Source organism: Perca flavescens, chromosome 2 (genome assembly GCF_004354835.1).
Source record: "Perca flavescens isolate YP-PL-M2 chromosome 2, PFLA_1.0, whole genome shotgun sequence".
NCBI lineage: Eukaryota > Metazoa > Chordata > Actinopteri > Perciformes > Percidae > Perca > Perca flavescens.
The window spans coordinates 18,878,055-18,895,299 of NC_041332.1; the positions used below are offsets into that span (position 1 = coordinate 18,878,055).

Below are 17,245 nucleotides of genomic sequence, written 5' to 3' on the forward strand. Positions count from 1 at the left end.
TTAATAGAGTAATTACTGCTTTGTATTTGGGCTGATCCAAATGTCTCTCCCTTGAAGCGAAAGACAGCAGCTCAAGAAGCCAGAAGAAACTACATTGTCCGATTGTCCCTGATAAAAGAAAGGAACTGTGAATGGGTGGATGGGACACTGCTGACCACAGAGAAGTATGTGTTGAAATTGTAAGACATTTTATAGTGAGTATATAACGACTTCTTTTTCTGGGTTGTATCACATTAACAATTCTTAAACTGTGCTTAACTTACTGGAAATTATGCTAAAGGTTGTGAAAGTAAACATTAATAACATTTACATTCCTTTGTCACTGTAAATATATTGCCTGTTCTAATTGCCTGTATTAGGCTTTCCTATCACAAGAGGTAATGTTTTACTGTATGTGTTGCAGATTTTCTATCAAATTCTGCATCTGCATCTGCTATTTGCAGAATAAAGAAGCACTAGATCAATGGCCAGACTCCTTTGTAAAATAAATGGATTTTCAAACATGATTAAAATCCCCTCATATATGGCCTTTTTTTTTTTTTTTAAAGAAAAGAACATGTATATTTGATATATATATATATAAATAATAATAATATTGTTGTCATTTTAATTGTGTAAAATGAAATCAGTTTTTTCTGTCTTTGCAAGTACCAGCAAACATCTTTTATTAACCAAATGAAGACTGTGTTGAAAAGCAACAGGATGAAGATCCAAAGGAATTTGTTCAAACATTACTGAATACAACCAGTTTCCACATTTTATGTTCTAATTAATTTTGTTACATTAGTGCATTTCTCAAATAAATGTTCACAGAATATTGTTACAGAATTGGAGAGTTGGTTACTGATCATCTGACTGGACTTTGTTGTAGTGATTTTGCTTTGTTCCTTCATTTCAGCAATTAAGTTTTTGAGTATTCACAGAGAAACCCATATCATCTACAAAATATGTTTATTACTACCCATTTGCTTTGTCAAACATCATTGCTGCCTGGGTTATGTTCACTTGCAACTTTTTTTCTGATCCAGGATGTCTGGCACCGTTATACTGCACAGAAATCATGTAGCACAGAGCTTTGATACCACAGACTATCACTGGGGTTTGCCTCTTGCATCCCACATGTTGATAGGTTTAGACTATTTTGGAGATACTGTATGTTCAGCATGAATATCACATTCAAAACATCACATGATGGATACTTTTTTGAATTATGAATGATACATACCAGTATTTTTAGGCTCAACCCTGTTTTTACTCTCAAGTGCCATTGAATCAATTGTCACAACATTATCTTGATTTATATTTATATGATGGTATTGAGAGTCAAACAAGTAAAAGGTTCATCCCACTCAGCAACCCAACCCAGATGGCAATGCAACAGCCACGTGTGTTCAGAAAGACTGTGTTAAAAGTGACATTGTGTGGTGGCAAAATGTGACGGAGACAGGTAAAAAGGTTAAAAAATATTAAATGGTAACTATTCTATTTCAATGTTGATCCGAGTATGTAGCTGTTGTAGCCCTGGGTTTTTAAAGTATATTTTGAAAATTTGTGATATAGGCTCTGGCAGAATATGTAACCACAGTAAAAATAAATCAGCTTTCAGCCGTTGCTTCTTCCCCTGTGATTAAAAAAAAATTATAATATTTGAAATATGTATCAGTATTAATCCTACAAAGTTAAAGACTTATTGCCACTGAGCTATGATCAGTTTTCAGTCTCATCTATATTGATTAGCCCAGCAATAGTTCCTTGGCCCTGGCCTAATTTTACATTTATCTCACTGAAAAAAAAAATCACTAGAATAGTGATGAGTTAAGATTTAGCATGTTTTTGTGAAGGCACATTTTATATAATAATAACAACAACAACAACAACAACAACAACAACAACAACAACAACAACAACAACAACAACAACGTAATAATGACTTCATTCAGGACTTCTCTATCACATTTTTTTCAGGATTTATTACATATTTCCCTTTTTTATAGCCCTGTTAATATTATGTGGCATCTATTACACTGTCAAATTTAAATATCAAATACGTGTTTAATTTAAACATAGATAAGGGGGTTTAACCGGGTTTAACTGGTTTTCAAGACAGCTTCCTCCATGACTGTGTGCGGAAACAAAATAGTACCACTGGTGTGCCACTGCACTGCACTGTACGACGCGTATTGATACAATGTTATCCGCCCCGTCTGACATCACATCCGTCTCTCCAGACAGACTTTTGTCTGCCGGCATTTTCTTTTTGTTTTGCCTGTGTCAAATTTAGCTCTTGGAGTAATCTTCTGTTTTGTTCACCGGGTAAAGGGATTTAAACTAAGTCCGCTTCTAACACAGTAGTCGACTACATAATGCCTGGATTTTCAGACAGGGATCGTGGCAGAGATAGAGGGTAAGTTAACTGTCAGCTCTGGGATTCTTAACGTCAACAGTCAGCCAAGATGAACTGCTTAGCTAGCTAGCATACGGTTGCTAGCGGCACTGTTGTCATGTCTGTATTCTCAAAACAAGACACCTGTCTTGTAGTTTATGTCGCCACTAGTTATTGTTATACTATTTTTTTTAAAGCTATATTCGTGTTTAAAACTAAAGCGTCCCTGCATTGACGTAACGTTATCTGTTAACGTGTCCCTGCCTGTCAGAGGTAACGTTAAAGTTAAAATGGCAGCGAACGATATCTCTGTGTCGGCCATAGGCTGAGCAGTTTGCACGGCTAGTTGCTATCATGTGACGCAGTGGCGTGTCTTCTTTCGGATGCACACCCGAGACGAAGATCTGTGTCGCAGAGGAAAAATGTATTGTTTTCCATTAAGTGTCACCTAGCTAGAACGTTTGTTTGCAACGCAGGTAAAGCTGAGCCTCAAAATGGGCCCATGTTTAAATCAATCTCAATTCAGTAATCTGACAGTTTAATGTTGAGTACGGCACTATTAATGTGCTATACATTTTTAAATTTGCCACTGTAAGCTGTTTGTCAACTAACTCTTTGTAGCAATCTATTAAACAACTATTGTTATGGAAAAACGCCAGAGATACTCAGTGTTTATAAAGCGAATAATATTCAGTACCAGAGTTTGCCTCTGGGGGGTATACACTATTTCTCTGTTTGGACAATTGTGTCTGAGTCCTGCACAAATGTTGATTAAACTGTCTTTTGACGTTTTTTACTAATTTAAAGCTGCTGCCCTTTTGGGTTAATTTTTTATGTGGTGCCAGAAAACAGGGAAGAGAGGAATAAGTGTTAAAGGGAGACTCCGGTGGTGTAGTATTGCATGTCCATAAAGTGGAGGGACTGACTAGACAGAATTATACATTTACTGTAAATAAAAGTCAAAATCAATGTACTAGTTTAGTGACTTTTATGTGAGCAATTTTTGGAGTGCCCCTTTAATAAGCGCCAGGTGTAGCCCTGCTTTATGTTATGTGTCCCACTCTTTTACACAAGGTACGGTGGAGGACCCCCTCGTTTTGGTGGTGGTGGTGGGGGAGGCAATAGGGGCGGACCTCCTCCAGGAAAGTTTGGCAACCCTGGTGAGAGGCTGCGAAAGAAGCACTGGAACCTCGACGAGCTTCCAAAGTTTCAAAAGAATTTCTACCAGGAACATACAGATGCCACTCGCAGACCACCTGTAAGACCTGTTTCTTTTTTCTAAGTTTTAGTTCATGTGGGCTTGTGAGTATGTGTATTGACAGTGGTCATTTTTTAAATTTTCTCCCATCAATTCCAGCAAGAGGTTGAACAGTACCGAAGAAGCAAAGAAGTTACAGTCAAAGGCCGGGATTGCCCCAAACCAATTATAAAATTCCATGAAGCTGCATTTCCAAGTGAGTAGGAAATAATGCTCCACCACACAATCTTGAATAGTTCTTTACCTATTAATGTGCTATTGTCAGAAGGTTTGACATTCAACATTTTTAACTTTCATATCTTACTTCTTACTTCAGGCTACGTCATGGAAGTTATTGTTAAACAGAACTGGACTGATCCAACTCCGATTCAGTCTCAGGGGTGGCCAGTTGCCCTGAGTGGCAAAGACATGGTTGGCATCGCTCAAACTGGGTCTGGGAAAACCCTTGCAGTAAGTAAAATATTTTCACTTATGATTTTTTTGGACCCTTTCTACCCAGCAGCCATATAAAATAAAATTGTTGTCACCCCTGGGTTGTTAAGACGTAACACTTTTGCCAAATACAAGACTTAGATTGTGGAATAAGTTTATTACGGTGTTGCCAAGAGTGATTGGCCCAAGGTTAAACAGAATGATGTGAATACAGGAATAGCCATTTAAGATAAGATGTTGCAACTTGAAACAATGTTAACACTTGTCAGCTGATGGTAGAAATATATCCTGCTATGTTGGTGGTGCGCATTGGAAAACTGATTCATGTGCACTATGAGTTAGGATTTATATTTAGAGCTCAGACCTTTTTATTTTTCTTTCTTTAGTACCTTCTTCCTGCAATTGTGCACATCCAACATCAGCCATTCTTGGAGCATGGAGATGGACCTATTGTAAGTACACTCAAAAAAAATATTGGTCTAGTGTGTGTGATCTGGCCTGTTGTCTCTATTAGCACAGCATAATATTGACAGAGTCCAATTTTTACCAGTTGCAACAGCGGTATTGTTTTTATACTTTAGTGTAGGCCGAGGTTAAAGATGGGTGTGCTCCAGGCATTGGTGGTGTGATCCCATTGCAAGATGGTCTCTAGTTTTTGTTTCGTTTTTACAATTCTCGAAGAACAGGAAATTTCTTTTAAGCTATGACAATATTGTAACTAAAGGCCCAGATGATGCCCAGTCTTCATACCATATTGATCAATGTATCGCTCTGTATATCACTAAATAGCCACTTTTTGCTGAAATTCAATATGGGGTGCCAAACTCATAATAAAGCGATAATAAAGAATATTTTTTTCTCTTTGGTGAAAAAGTTGTCCAAGCAGTACCTTGATATAATGGTACCAGCAGAGTTATCCCATTTTGGGAGGGGAAATGAGTTGCTTATGATTACAGCTTGGCATGCTATACTGAGCCACTTCAAAAGGTGCAGTTGTGGTTCTGGTCTGCAGGGTGTAGCATGAGCCAAGCCAAGCCATCCATTTTTGGAGCCAATCTGAATAAAGGGGATATACAAATAAAAAAAAATATACAGAGCCTGGGATCAAACTGCCAATCTTGTGGTTGAGGTTGACCATTCTACCTCAAAGCCACAAGCCACCCATATATGTTTTTATTATTATTGTCCTACATAAACGGATAAACACAAAAGTAGTTGTAATAGCCCTATATATATATATATGAGTCGTTCATATTTGATCAATTTATTTGATGTGAAGGATGCAATACACAAATAATTTATTGATTTAGAAAAAATGTATCCATCTTTCTTTAGTGCTTGGTGCTGGCGCCAACCCGTGAGCTGGCTCAGCAGGTGCAACAAGTAGCTGCTGAATACGGCCGGGCCTCCCGTCTCAAGAGCACCTGCATCTACGGTGGCGCGCCCAAAGGACCCCAAATCAGGGACCTTGAGAGGGGTATGCTTACTTTGTTATTCTCACTATGTAAATTTTACTCAGTTCATTCGACTCTGTTCCATTAGGTATTTATTTTATGATATAAGGTTGGATTGATTTTAAGTTTAAATGTATATCTTTTAGGGGATGCGTTGGGGGAAAACAACAGAGTGAAAAATGTAATTTCCCCTTGCAGGATCAGTAAAAGTATATCTTAATCTATTTTAGGTGTTGAGATTTGCATCGCTACCCCAGGCCGTCTCATTGACTTCCTGGAGTGTGGTAAGACTAATTTGCGTCGTTGCACCTATCTGGTGCTGGATGAAGCGGACCGCATGCTGGACATGGGATTTGAACCTCAGATCCGCAAGATAGTGGAACAAATTCGGGTAAGTTATGTTTTTTATTTCTTTCATTTTGCAGACTATAGGCATTATAATTGAGGCAATTTCAGAGTAAAGTAAATTGTTGCACCACAAACATGACTACTACCCAGCTGCTTTGTTTATGAGAAATATTTTGCCCAACACCCACATGAAATAAAGACTTAGCTGGCAAGATGCTACAGGGAGAAGAATAAAATACATAAATACTTATCCACACACCTTGATCAAACAACCTGCGCTTAATACAAATACTCACCCAGATTACGGTAACTGTTACTGATACTAGATGTTACACTGGTGCATCCTTAAATAAACAGTTTAATGTGAAGGTAAAATTTACTGGGAAGCTGCAAAATAGTGTTAAAGTCCTCCTTTTTGTCCTTACCAGCCAGACCGACAGACCCTGATGTGGAGCGCCACCTGGCCTAAGGAAGTTCGCCAGCTGGCTGAAGACTTCCTGAAAGACTACATCCAGATCAACATTGGTGCGCTGCAGCTCAGTGCCAATCACAACATCCTGCAGATAGTTGATGTTTGCAATGACATGGAGAAAGAGGACAAGTGAGTAGATGAATCATACATCTTTATTAGCTTCAGTTAGTCAACTATTGTGATTGGGGGGGGGATGACTTTGTGTCAGTCCTTGGTCATACATGTTCCAGTTATCCTGTTCTCTCAAAACCTTGTTTAAATAGGCAATGTAGAGTCTTTTACCAACTCCTACATTAGGCCAATGAGGTGGGACCAGGGAAGAACTTGCTCTGACGCGTGTTCTGGGTGCCAATAATCAATGTCCACAATATGTCTGCATTTCAATGTCCATTTCATTTCTGGTTTAGTTCCATTCATTTTCTTCTGCACACAAATCAACCCGAATGACACACCAACCTGACACGACACGGTGACAAGCTGTATGCTTTTCCCCCTAGCCACACACCTGTGTATCCCTGGCTGTATTACTTATATGCCTTCCCAAAGGCAATGCTCCACCTAGTGCTCAAACATAAATCTGCATATTAATTAGTATCATCAACGTGGTATATAAACAAAACAAAACAAAACAAAGTTGGTAATGGCTCCAAAAGGCAACTAGTTAAAAAACTAATTGTTTCTTTAATCTTAAATAAGTCTGGCTGTACTTGCATTAGTAGAAACCTAATGTATGCTGTAGTGACCGACTACATTTAACTTCCTTTTTGTCTCTTTGTCAGACTGATCCGTTTGCTAGAGGAGATAATGAGTGAAAAGGAGAACAAAACCATTATTTTTGTGGAGACCAAAAGGCGTTGTGATGAGCTCACCAGGAGGATGAGAAGAGATGGGTAAGGATCTCCTCTTCCCTCCCCTCAAAGAATGTCTTTTCCTTATTTTAATTAATCTGTTCATCTAGAAAGTTAACATTTAGGCTGTGCCAAATGATAAGTTGTCTTTCTTATTGCTCCTACCTGTTGTTGCAATTAGGGCTGTGTATCTTTCAAAAATGTTTAATACCGGTACCAATACCATGACACGTTACAGCCAAATCTTTTTATTATCAAGCTCCTACTGTGAGCCGTCTCTGTGCGTAACGTTGAGTTGTGTCTCTACAACGTGTAATGTTAGACAGCCAATCCCCAGCATTATTAGCTCTAGCCCTAGTTGCAATAGTTTTAAATGTTCAATCTGTCTGTCACAGGTGGCCAGCAATGGGAATTCATGGAGACAAGAGCCAGCAGGAGAGGGACTGGGTCCTTAATGGTGAGATCTAATAAATGACATTGCATGCTATATATTTCACAATCTTTCTCACAGGCTGCTCTGTAATTGAATTAAATACTGTCCCTCTCCCTTCAGAGTTCAGATATGGCAAAGCTCCAATCCTCATCGCTACAGATGTGGCCTCCCGTGGCTTGGGTCAGTATGCCAATGAGTAGCACCACTTTCTTATCAGTGTTACACTTACTTTAAAGAAAGTGGTTTTGCTTTCTTTAACTTTTCTATGCATTTTCTGAGTTTTTCTCACCTTAAGGTGGAGTCTTTGTGGCAGGCGCTAGGCATGACAGTCCCAGGCCTCGAGAGGGAGAAGGATGACATATTGGAAGTGCTCAACTGGCTTGCCACCCAGTGGGCCTAGAGAGGTGAAAGCTCTTGTGTGCCAGTGATCTTCAAAAGGCTGTGTGGCTAAGCCTTTGTCTCTGATATGTACACGCACACCTGTTCTCTGTCCAAGGATTTCACCTGACAAATGCCATCCAGCTGTTTCCAACTCAAACGTAAAAAAAAAAAAAAAAAAAAAAAAAAAAAAAGATATGCTTGATGTTGTGACTTTTGCCTTGCATGCTGTTGTGTTAGAGAGCGCTGTATTGCAAGTCACTTGTTTGAGATTTGGAAAAATTGTTACCTTTCGGAGCTTGTATCACATAGCATGGGTGCTTGTGAGTCTTTTTTAAGCTTTCAGTCATTTTCTTTTCCCGTCAAAGTGCTGGATTTCTTGAAATGGAGAGAGCAGTTTGAAATCTTTTGTCTCTGAAAATTGATGAGACCTGGCACATGTGTTTAGGGGGTAGTGGTAACATCTAGTGAGAGGAGAAAGTGAGTGAGACAGCTCAAACCAAAGTTCCTCCCTCGCCTGTGTTTTATAGTCATGTCGAGACCTGCCAACGAGAGACATTTTCTCAAGTGAACACTGGCTTCTTGGAAGATCTTGCCTTGATGAGACTGATGAAGGGGGTGGGGGAATTGTTCCGTGCTCGGTGAGGGGTCCCACAGGGTTCAACGCTTGGGCCTTTTTCATTTTTTTTAAGGGGCCCCTGTTCAAATTAGTACTTGGTCTATTTTGTCTTGGCAAGACATGCAGTGCGGCCTTTAATATCAAGCTTCTTTTGCGAGTGTACTGGGAAAAACAGACCTGCAAAAATGTACCCCTGAATGGTCCTATATTGGCACATGAAGAGGCCCCAGTGCATATCGTGGCCCAACTGCGTAGAAGCTCCTGGATGTCACTTGACAATTTGTGGGGGATTTCGCTGCATTGGGAAAGGACTAGTGAATGCATACTCCTTTATGGTAAGACTTAAATCTATTTTTTTTTTTTTCTCCCTTGGTTAACAAAAGGGAGAGTGAATGTCCTTTGGATCTTTTTGATTATGGTAAGCAATTGGAGTGTGCATCGTTTCTCTCTTCCCACAGTAGTATTCCCATGGAGTAGATGTATACACAATAATATGTTTTAACACATTTTTCTCCACAGCCTAGTGACCATTTTCTTCCCCCAGCCTCCACAGCTGCTAACTTTTCCCTTTGATCTGGCTGTTGTGGTGTGCAAAATCCTGTATGGCCTCCCTGTTTTGTTTTGCCACACTGCAACACTTTCACAGATGTGGAGGATGTGAAATTTGTCATCAATTATGACTACCCTAACTCCTCTGAGGATTATATCCACCGAATTGGACGCACAGCCCGAAGTCAAAAAACGGGCACAGCCTACACCTTCTTCACCCCCAACAACATGAAACAGGCCAGTGACCTGATCTCTGTGCTCCGCGAGGCCAACCAGGCCATTAACCCCAAGCTGATCCAGATGGCAGAGGACAGAGGAGGTAAAATACTTTTATGTACATTAATGGTTTTCAAGGAAGATGCAGTATATCTTTTAGTAGATATGACAATTTATTCTGTGGCTTGACTTTATGAACAAAGAAAAGTCAATCCCCCTGTTGATTTTATTTGTCTATTATTGTCACTAATTCATATTGCATGCCTCTTTATGAGAAACTTATGGTGGTTTGGATGAAATTATATAATGTCATTGTCTCAAAAGCCCTTTTTTAGATATGAACCTTGTTACGTAAATATGCACATAGATAAACTGTGAAGAAACTAGCACAATCACAATAATAATCAAACCTGCACTCCAACTCAATTCTGACATATTCCATGTATGAAAAGGGCTTCATTTATCTTATCAGTATCTCTTAGTATCACTGCCATGTTGTTGTAGGTTCAGTGTATTCATAGTCTGAACCCACTCTACTTTCCGTTTGTCCCTCTCCTTCCCTCTCCTTTTTTCATTTCATGCAGGTCGTGGAAGGGGGGGAAGAGGTGGCTACAAGGATGACCGTCGGGATAGGTATTCTGGGGGTGGGAAAAGCAACTTTGGCAGTAGTAGCTACAGGGACAGGGACAGTGATAGAGGGTTTAGCAATGGGCCAAAGAGTGCCTTTGGTGGTAATAAGGCCCAAAATAGTGGCAGCTACGGAGGTAACGGTGGTAACTCTAGTGTTAGCTATGGCAACAACAATTATAGCAACAGCAATGGACAGGGTAATTTTGGTACTCCAGGAAACCAGGTGGGTGCCTTTGGTAACCAAAGCTTCCAGGGCCCCCCCTCAGTTTGGGGGCATGCAGAGGGTTGCTCAGAATGGCATGAACCACCCACCATTCCCATTCAACTCTCAGCCGCCACCACAGGCCCAACAGCCACCACCCCCACCACCAATGGTGCCCTACCCCATGCCACCACCCTTCCCACAATAGATATGATATACGCACAATATATGGAACCAATGTGATTTTGGTTTAGTTTTGCAATCTTACAGTATGATTATTATTGTTGTTATAATTATCCTTTGTACTGTTTAACTTTGTTTTGCTTACAGCAGGGTTGAAATTATTCAGTAAACCCAGAGCATTAAATGGAGTCATAGACACGTCTCCTATAGTGCAATTATGATTGCCGCACTTTTCCTTGACTGTTTTTTGTTACATTCCTCAGTAATTTATTTTTACTAGGTAATGCAGTGTTTTCAGTTTGTGGTATGTTTTAAAGTGATGTTATGAAGATCATATAAAAAGGGTGCGTGTGACCCCTTTTAAATAAAAATAAGAAAATGGGACCTGTGTGTTATGTTGACTGTGTCTGAAGTTGGGAAGGTTGGGTTGGAAGAATGATTATACAACGCACATATTGGGCATTATGAATGTGTCTCATCCCTGGATGTTCCTGCGCTTTTTGAAATCACTACCTTATTCAACTTAACTAAACTTTCTAGTGCATGTTAAGTTATCACTTTAGTTCAGGGCAGCGGTTACCATTAAGGACACCAAGGTCATGTCCTTTATTAAACTACCCATTTGTGGATATTTTGGGCTGATTTACTTATTTTAGGCTGAATACTCCTTATATATTGATCCTACTACTTTAAGGCAAACAAAGAGTAAAGAGTTTTTCCTCACCAGGGTTGTATTCCAGACAATGTAGACAAGGCTTCAAAAACAATGTATAAGCAAATAAGACGACTGAGATATACTGTACGTTGTTGAAGTAGCCTATATTGTTTACCTCACTGGGACTATTTGGTGTTCATTTTGTATTAAAATGAAATAAAGCAATAACATTTGATTCATTATAAAAAATCACGTTGAAAAAAAAATAGAGAATTGAAAATTAACTGAATGAATAATATATATATATATATATATATATATATATATATATATACACACACATTTCACTTTTTTTTTTTTTTTGTGTGTGTGTCAAAACCACCACCGTTAGAAATGTCTGGTTATTTCAGAAAAGACACCGAATGCACCGCCTGGCCGTTTAATGCGCATAGTCTATGAGTCTATGCGCCTGGCAGACAAATTCGTAACCCGGATGTAAACATATCAGTTCCGGGATCATGTATTACATGCGATCACATGTAACTCCAGTGAATTTCAAACTAGTGCTTAATATTGAATATTAACTATGTGACAACAGTGAAAAGCTGTCAGGCGAGTGCTTTTTGTTTTAAATGCGCCGACAGGCTTTCAGTATTTGCGGTATGTAGCATATATGCCATTATCTACTATAAGTGTGATATCAATCAACGCTTAACAGGCGGAGGATAAAGTCACCTCACTGAGCTTGTATTTTTGTGTTCAACGGAAACAGTTAACGCTGTGTTTTTGCTTTGAAAAGTTAAGCTATAGCTGACATTTTAACGTAAATAGCATTCAAGATTTATTCATGGACATGTCCGATTTTAACTCATGAGGATTCATTACTTCAATAGACAATCTTTGGATTTGCTTCGCATCATGTTATCTTACCCTGTCAGAAACGTCCTATCAAGGCGCCTATGCGTATTAAAAACCTCACAGTGCAGAATAATACTTGCTCTGCAACACACCAAGAGACAGTGCAGTACATCATCGAGTGAGGATTTGGACAAGGTCAGGACTTTGCTGCAGCTTTGTGTGGACAGATATTTTGTTTTATCTGGCCAGACTAACACAGAGCTGTTTCAGCTTGGGATAAGCTGCAGTTATGGACCTCTGGGCATGGAGCTGAGGAGAAACCTGCTGGATCAGTGGTGGCACTCTGTGACCAGGTCCACAGCTCAGGTGTTTGGGATAAACACTCTGAGCAGCAGCAAGGACACAGCAACAGGTGGACGGGGGCAACTGAGGATTGTTGAGACTGAAAATGTAAAACGCCTACTTGAACAGCAAGAACTGAGCAAGGAGCAGCTCATCCAGAACATACAATCACTCATTCAGAGGTCCACATCTCTGAGGACAAACTTTCTTCAAGGTAACACATTATACCATATTACAGAGAGAAATAGTTGCACTAGTATATACTTATAGTGATTATGATGGCATAAAGTTGGGTCTGTATAGCAAGGTGATTGCAAGATAGACTATCTTTGGTTCAGCAAGCCACGGTGCTACAGTAAAATGAGAAATAACTGGTTTTAAGGGACCCTCCTAGCCTTGGTTGAGTCCATCCCAGTTCAAGCTCCACCTATCAAATATTATATTAAGGTTTGGGATCCTGGTAGTAAACATTAGAGTCTGCAAAGGAGCTTTTGTACCTGTCCTTGGCTTGGAGGAGGTTCCATTTGAATTCTTCATTCCATGATCTAAACCACTGTTTAGAACCAAATATTGCACCAGTCAAATTTTGTAGAGGGACAAAAGGATCAGGAAAGGCATCACTCTTGGGGACATAACTGATGGCACCTATCCTCAATTTGGTACTAAACAATTAAATTAAACACAGTTTTACCCCCTAATAATCTTCTTTGTTGGAGTACAAAATTAGAATAAATTGAATACAAGAACAACAGCATTTAAGTCGTGTTTGTTCTCAGGTGCCTTGGAGCAATTTGTCCCCTCGTTGGAGCTGGTGAACAGGAAGCTGCCCTTCGGGCTGGCTGAGACTGGTCTGTGTTTTCAGCCCTCAGATGGCTCTGGTTGGTGAGGCTTCATCTACTGTCTGTCTGTCTGTCGGTCTGTCGACACATACTTGTGAATAAGTTTATTCTTGCACTACAGATTCTCCACATGAGATTTTGGAATGTGGGTGAATGCATTTTGCTCCTTCATACTCAGTATTGCTTGATGAGTTTATGTTAATACCACCTGTATGTTACATGAAGACAAGTATGTATTTGACATAGCAATATGTACAACTCACTGACTGCTAATCCTATGAAAAGATACATCAATATGAACATGTAATATATGTATCAATAGATTAGACTATGTGTCCTGTATAATAATCCAGGTACAGTGCAGGGCAGAGTAGATTGGACTGCAGCAAACAGCCTACAGTCCGTGAAACAAGGAATCTTGTGATCATATTGGTTTTGACACTTTTCATTTTTTCACCACTAGAGGGTGAACTGGCCCCTGGACTATTTTGATATTAAAATAAGAGTATTGCTGTATTTCATAACAAAATATTATTATTTAAATACAGTAAACAGCTAAAAATAACCTGTGTAATGATACTGTAATTATAACGTAATGGTTATTTTTCTGCCAGCCCAGCTGAGGTGACCCAGACATCTCTAGTGTGGTTCTGCTCTCCTCGTACCTCTTCCCAGTGGCTGGATCACTGGACGCGTCATAGACTGAAGTGGTGGAGGAAAGTGAGTATTGGTAAATATGAGGGAGTATTTCAGAGCATTTCCGTTGAACAGATCCTTATCATTACTCAGATACACACACATTTTCACATAGAACAGAACGTAGGAAAGATTATTTTATAATCACAAGGTAGTTTAACAATATACTATTGGCATATATTGTGCAGCGCTAGCTGGAGCACAAAAAGGGTTATGGTCCTGTTTTCATGTTCCTTACATGCAGTTTTCATTTTCAAAATGTTTCAAAAGAGATAGGAGTTTTAGGGAGTCAAGGAGTGTTACTACATCAAGAAAACTTCAGTTACATGAAATCAGGTCAACCCATGTCTTTCCAGTTTGCCCTGTCTCCATCAGACTTCAGCAGTCGTGAAGTCCCAGAGGAGGAACGCGAGGAGGCAGCGTCTCGTGGTGTGAGGATCATCTACAGCTTCCCGTGGGGGGAGGAGCCCCTGGAGACGCTGTGGAGCAGAGGAAACACCGAGCTGCTGCAGACACACAAAGATGTCCGTTCCAAACTACAAGTCAGTCTCCTTATTGCTGTTTTTAAGTGTCTTCATGTGGTCACTGGCTTTTTGTTTGTGTGCTTTTTTTTTGTGTGTCAACTTTCAGTTTCTTACCGGTCAAGCTGGTGTTACTGAAAAGTCCCATAGAGGGTATAGACATGTTGCAGTTGCAACGTTAATCTAGCAATCACCCTTTGAAGGCATCATGGAGTTACTTCCTGAGATGGCTGTAAATAGTGGTTAAATATCACCTGCCAGAAGATTGGGGTGATGTTAAGTAAGTAAGTAACATTTATTTATATAGCACTTTTCACAGATAAAAATCACAAAGTGCTTTACAATTTAATTGGAATATGATAAATGGAAGATATAAGAATACAAGGAAAACATAGGTACATAAAAGCCCTTGTCTAACTTAAAGCCCGTTTGAAGTCTTCAACTGCTTTTCAAAAAGAATCAACAGCATTTGAACAATGTAAAGAGAGCAGCAGTGCATTCCACAGCCTGGGTGCCAATGCCTGAAAAGATCGATCCCCTTTGGTTTTAAAATGAGTGCGGGGGACCACTAACAACATCTGACCTAATGACCTCAGACACTGGGAAGAAGTGTGATGCTGAATCAGGTCAGACATATAAGGAGGAGCTTGTCCGTGCAAGGCTCTAAATTTAAAGACCAGAATTTTAAAATGAATTCTAAAATGAACTGGTAACCAGTGAAGTGATGACAAAATGCCAGATGTGCGCTCTTTTGCTTTTGTGAGTTAAAAGCCTCCACAGCGGAGTTCTGAACAACCTGCAGATGGAAAAGCTCTCTCTTTCTTGTTCAAACAAGTAAAAAGACTGTTACAGTAATGTTAACAAGACGAGATTAAAGCATGGATGATCATTTCCAATTCAACCTTCGACGCCAAAGTTCTGAGTTTTGATATGTTCCTCAGTTGAAAGAAGCAGTTTCTAATTAACTGTTTGGAGTGATGCTCCAAGGACATCGCAGAATCAAATTATGTGGCGGCCCCCACAATGAAATCTGTAATTTCCCTTATAGTCCTTTTTCACACTGATGACTGAATTCCTGGATCCTGGTATTGTGCATGCTGGCTCACTGTCACTTTGTCATGACCTACATGGACACTTGAATAAGACGAAGCCATCATTAATGTTAACAGTAACGCGTGCCTTTCAGCCTTCATGTAAAATTTTAGACATGTTCCAAAAATCATACACACAGACAGCTAGTGTATTCACTACTATTGTTGCCTTTCTTCATGGTAACCACCAACAATGTTAATTGTCTTTCTATACCCGATCAGTGTCGAGATAGTCGTAAGTCAGTTCCTCACGTCGTCTCAGTAACCGGGAACATGGACCGCGGTGTGTTGGCCTTTCTATCCAACTCACTCCAGCATCTCAAGAAAGAAGAAAGCAAGCAAAAGCTGCTGCAGAGAAAGGTTATGACTCACAGCTGACCCACTTGTAAAAACGATAATATTTTCCACCTTCTTACTTGCCCTCTCTTTTGCGATGTCATTCTCTCTCACTGAGTTTTGGTTCAATTTCAGGTTCTGAAGTTGCACCCAGTGTTGGCTCCAGTGAAAGTGGCTTTAGACATTGGCAGGGGAGCCACGGTGGAGCTGAGGCAGGTAAGAAAAAGATGTATTGACAGTGGACATCAGTGATTGATTGATTTTTTTTTTTTTTTTATCTTGATTAAATCTTTGTCGATACACAACTAAAAAGTGAGTCAAGTGCTGGGTAAAAAGGATCTTTCAAGTGACTGTGATAGAATCAGCACTTAAGTATGTAATTGAACTTGATTGTGTAGGCATAAGTTAAGTAGATTAATGTGTATTTGATTATTTTGTAGGTTTGTGAAGGGTTGCTGCAGGAGTTTATGGAGGCTAAGATCTCTGCGTGGCCTGGGTATCTTGAAACTCTGCCAGTGTCAATGGAGCAGCTGAATGCAAAGTGAAGTGCAATTCAGTGTTATAATGGAAGCAAAATTGCTCATTTGGAGCAAACTATCAGTGTTTCTCTTGCTATGGACTGATGTGTGTCTCTTTATCGATGCATTTTAGATACGATGAGATGGGAGTGCTTTTCACTGTGGTGATCAGTGAGAACACGCTGGAGAGCGGCCTCCTTCAAGTCCGCAGCAGAGACACCACCATCAAAGAGACCAAGCACATCTCTGAGATCAAGAACTTTCTCTCCAGATACATTTCTGCTGCCGACAACAGCTGAATGGACATTTTTTGTTTTGGCAACTAAAAGAAAAGTCTGAGTATTGTGATGCTTCAGTTTTGCATTCCTTCCAGGTACAAAACCATTGCACATCTACAAGTCTACAAGTATATTTGGCTGATGGGTGGCCATTTTGTACCTCATCTTTAAAGGCTAAGAAACTATTTTTGTGACGGGTGAAAAGAAGATGTGTGCAGTGTAACATGTTGCTTATAGTTTATGTGCCCATAGTGCATGTTCCCCCAGAATTTGATTGGTTATGAAGACTCTCACTCATCCTTCAGCCTCCTCTCAGTACTTCCAACTCTCTGAATTCAACAGGGTGGTATTTACATTGGAGGAGGATTTGGATAAATGTTTGGTGTGTTTATTTATGTCTCAATTTCTGATCAAATATGTTAAATGATAATATTAAATTACACTTTAATGTTTGACTTTTTTGTTGTTGTGGCCCTTATGCTCCCTGTTAATTATTGTAGATTAATTGATTATTAAAGTGAATCAATATTTTTCTGGAGGTTCAAAGATCATTCTCGACCCTGGAAAGGTCTCACCTCAAGGTCTGTTTTATATCTGTTCATGAGCTTTCACCAGACAGATAGTTCCTCATAGCAATATCTGCGAGTTAAGGTATTGGGAATATATGATGCTGCATAGGGGCTTGTTATGAAGACATGGGCTGTTT

The 17,245-nt window shown here is 39.7% G+C and overlaps 1 protein-coding gene and 1 pseudogene across 2 annotated transcripts; both read left to right on the forward strand.

Annotated features, from left to right (window-relative positions):
- Positions 1 to 2,193: 2,193 nt before the first annotated feature.
- LOC114568105 (probable ATP-dependent RNA helicase DDX5) lies at positions 2,194 to 10,789 on the forward strand (annotated as a pseudogene).
- A 765-nt stretch (positions 10,790 to 11,554) lies between these two features.
- On the forward strand, positions 11,555 to 17,070 carry polg2 (polymerase (DNA directed), gamma 2, accessory subunit). Of its 2 annotated transcripts, XM_028597356.1 has the most exons (9): positions 11,555 to 12,113; positions 12,189 to 12,474; positions 13,037 to 13,142; positions 13,714 to 13,819; positions 14,152 to 14,337; positions 15,630 to 15,767; positions 15,879 to 15,959; positions 16,184 to 16,284; positions 16,395 to 17,070. In XM_028597356.1, the coding sequence occupies exons 1-9, from the start codon at positions 11,931 to 11,933 to the stop codon at positions 16,558 to 16,560; spliced, it is 1,353 nt and encodes a 450-aa protein (XP_028453157.1). In that variant the 5' UTR covers positions 11,555 to 11,930; the 3' UTR covers positions 16,561 to 17,070. The 2 variants fall into 2 exon arrangements, with proteins under 2 accessions (XP_028453157.1, XP_028453148.1); XM_028597347.1 differs by having other exon boundaries at positions 11,555 to 12,474.
- The last annotated feature ends 175 nt before the right edge of the window (positions 17,071 to 17,245 follow it).

Coding starts and splice junctions, on each gene's coding strand:
- polg2 (XM_028597347.1), top strand. CDS start 11,931: ATGAGGATTCATTACTTCAATAGACAATCTTTGGATTTGCTTCGCATC. Junction 12,475..13,036: donor GAGGACAAACTTTCTTCAAG/GTAACACATTAT, acceptor GTTTGTTCTCAG/GTGCCTTGGAGCAATTTGTC. Junction 14,338..15,629: donor ATGTCCGTTCCAAACTACAA/GTCAGTCTCCTT, acceptor ATACCCGATCAG/TGTCGAGATAGTCGTAAGTC.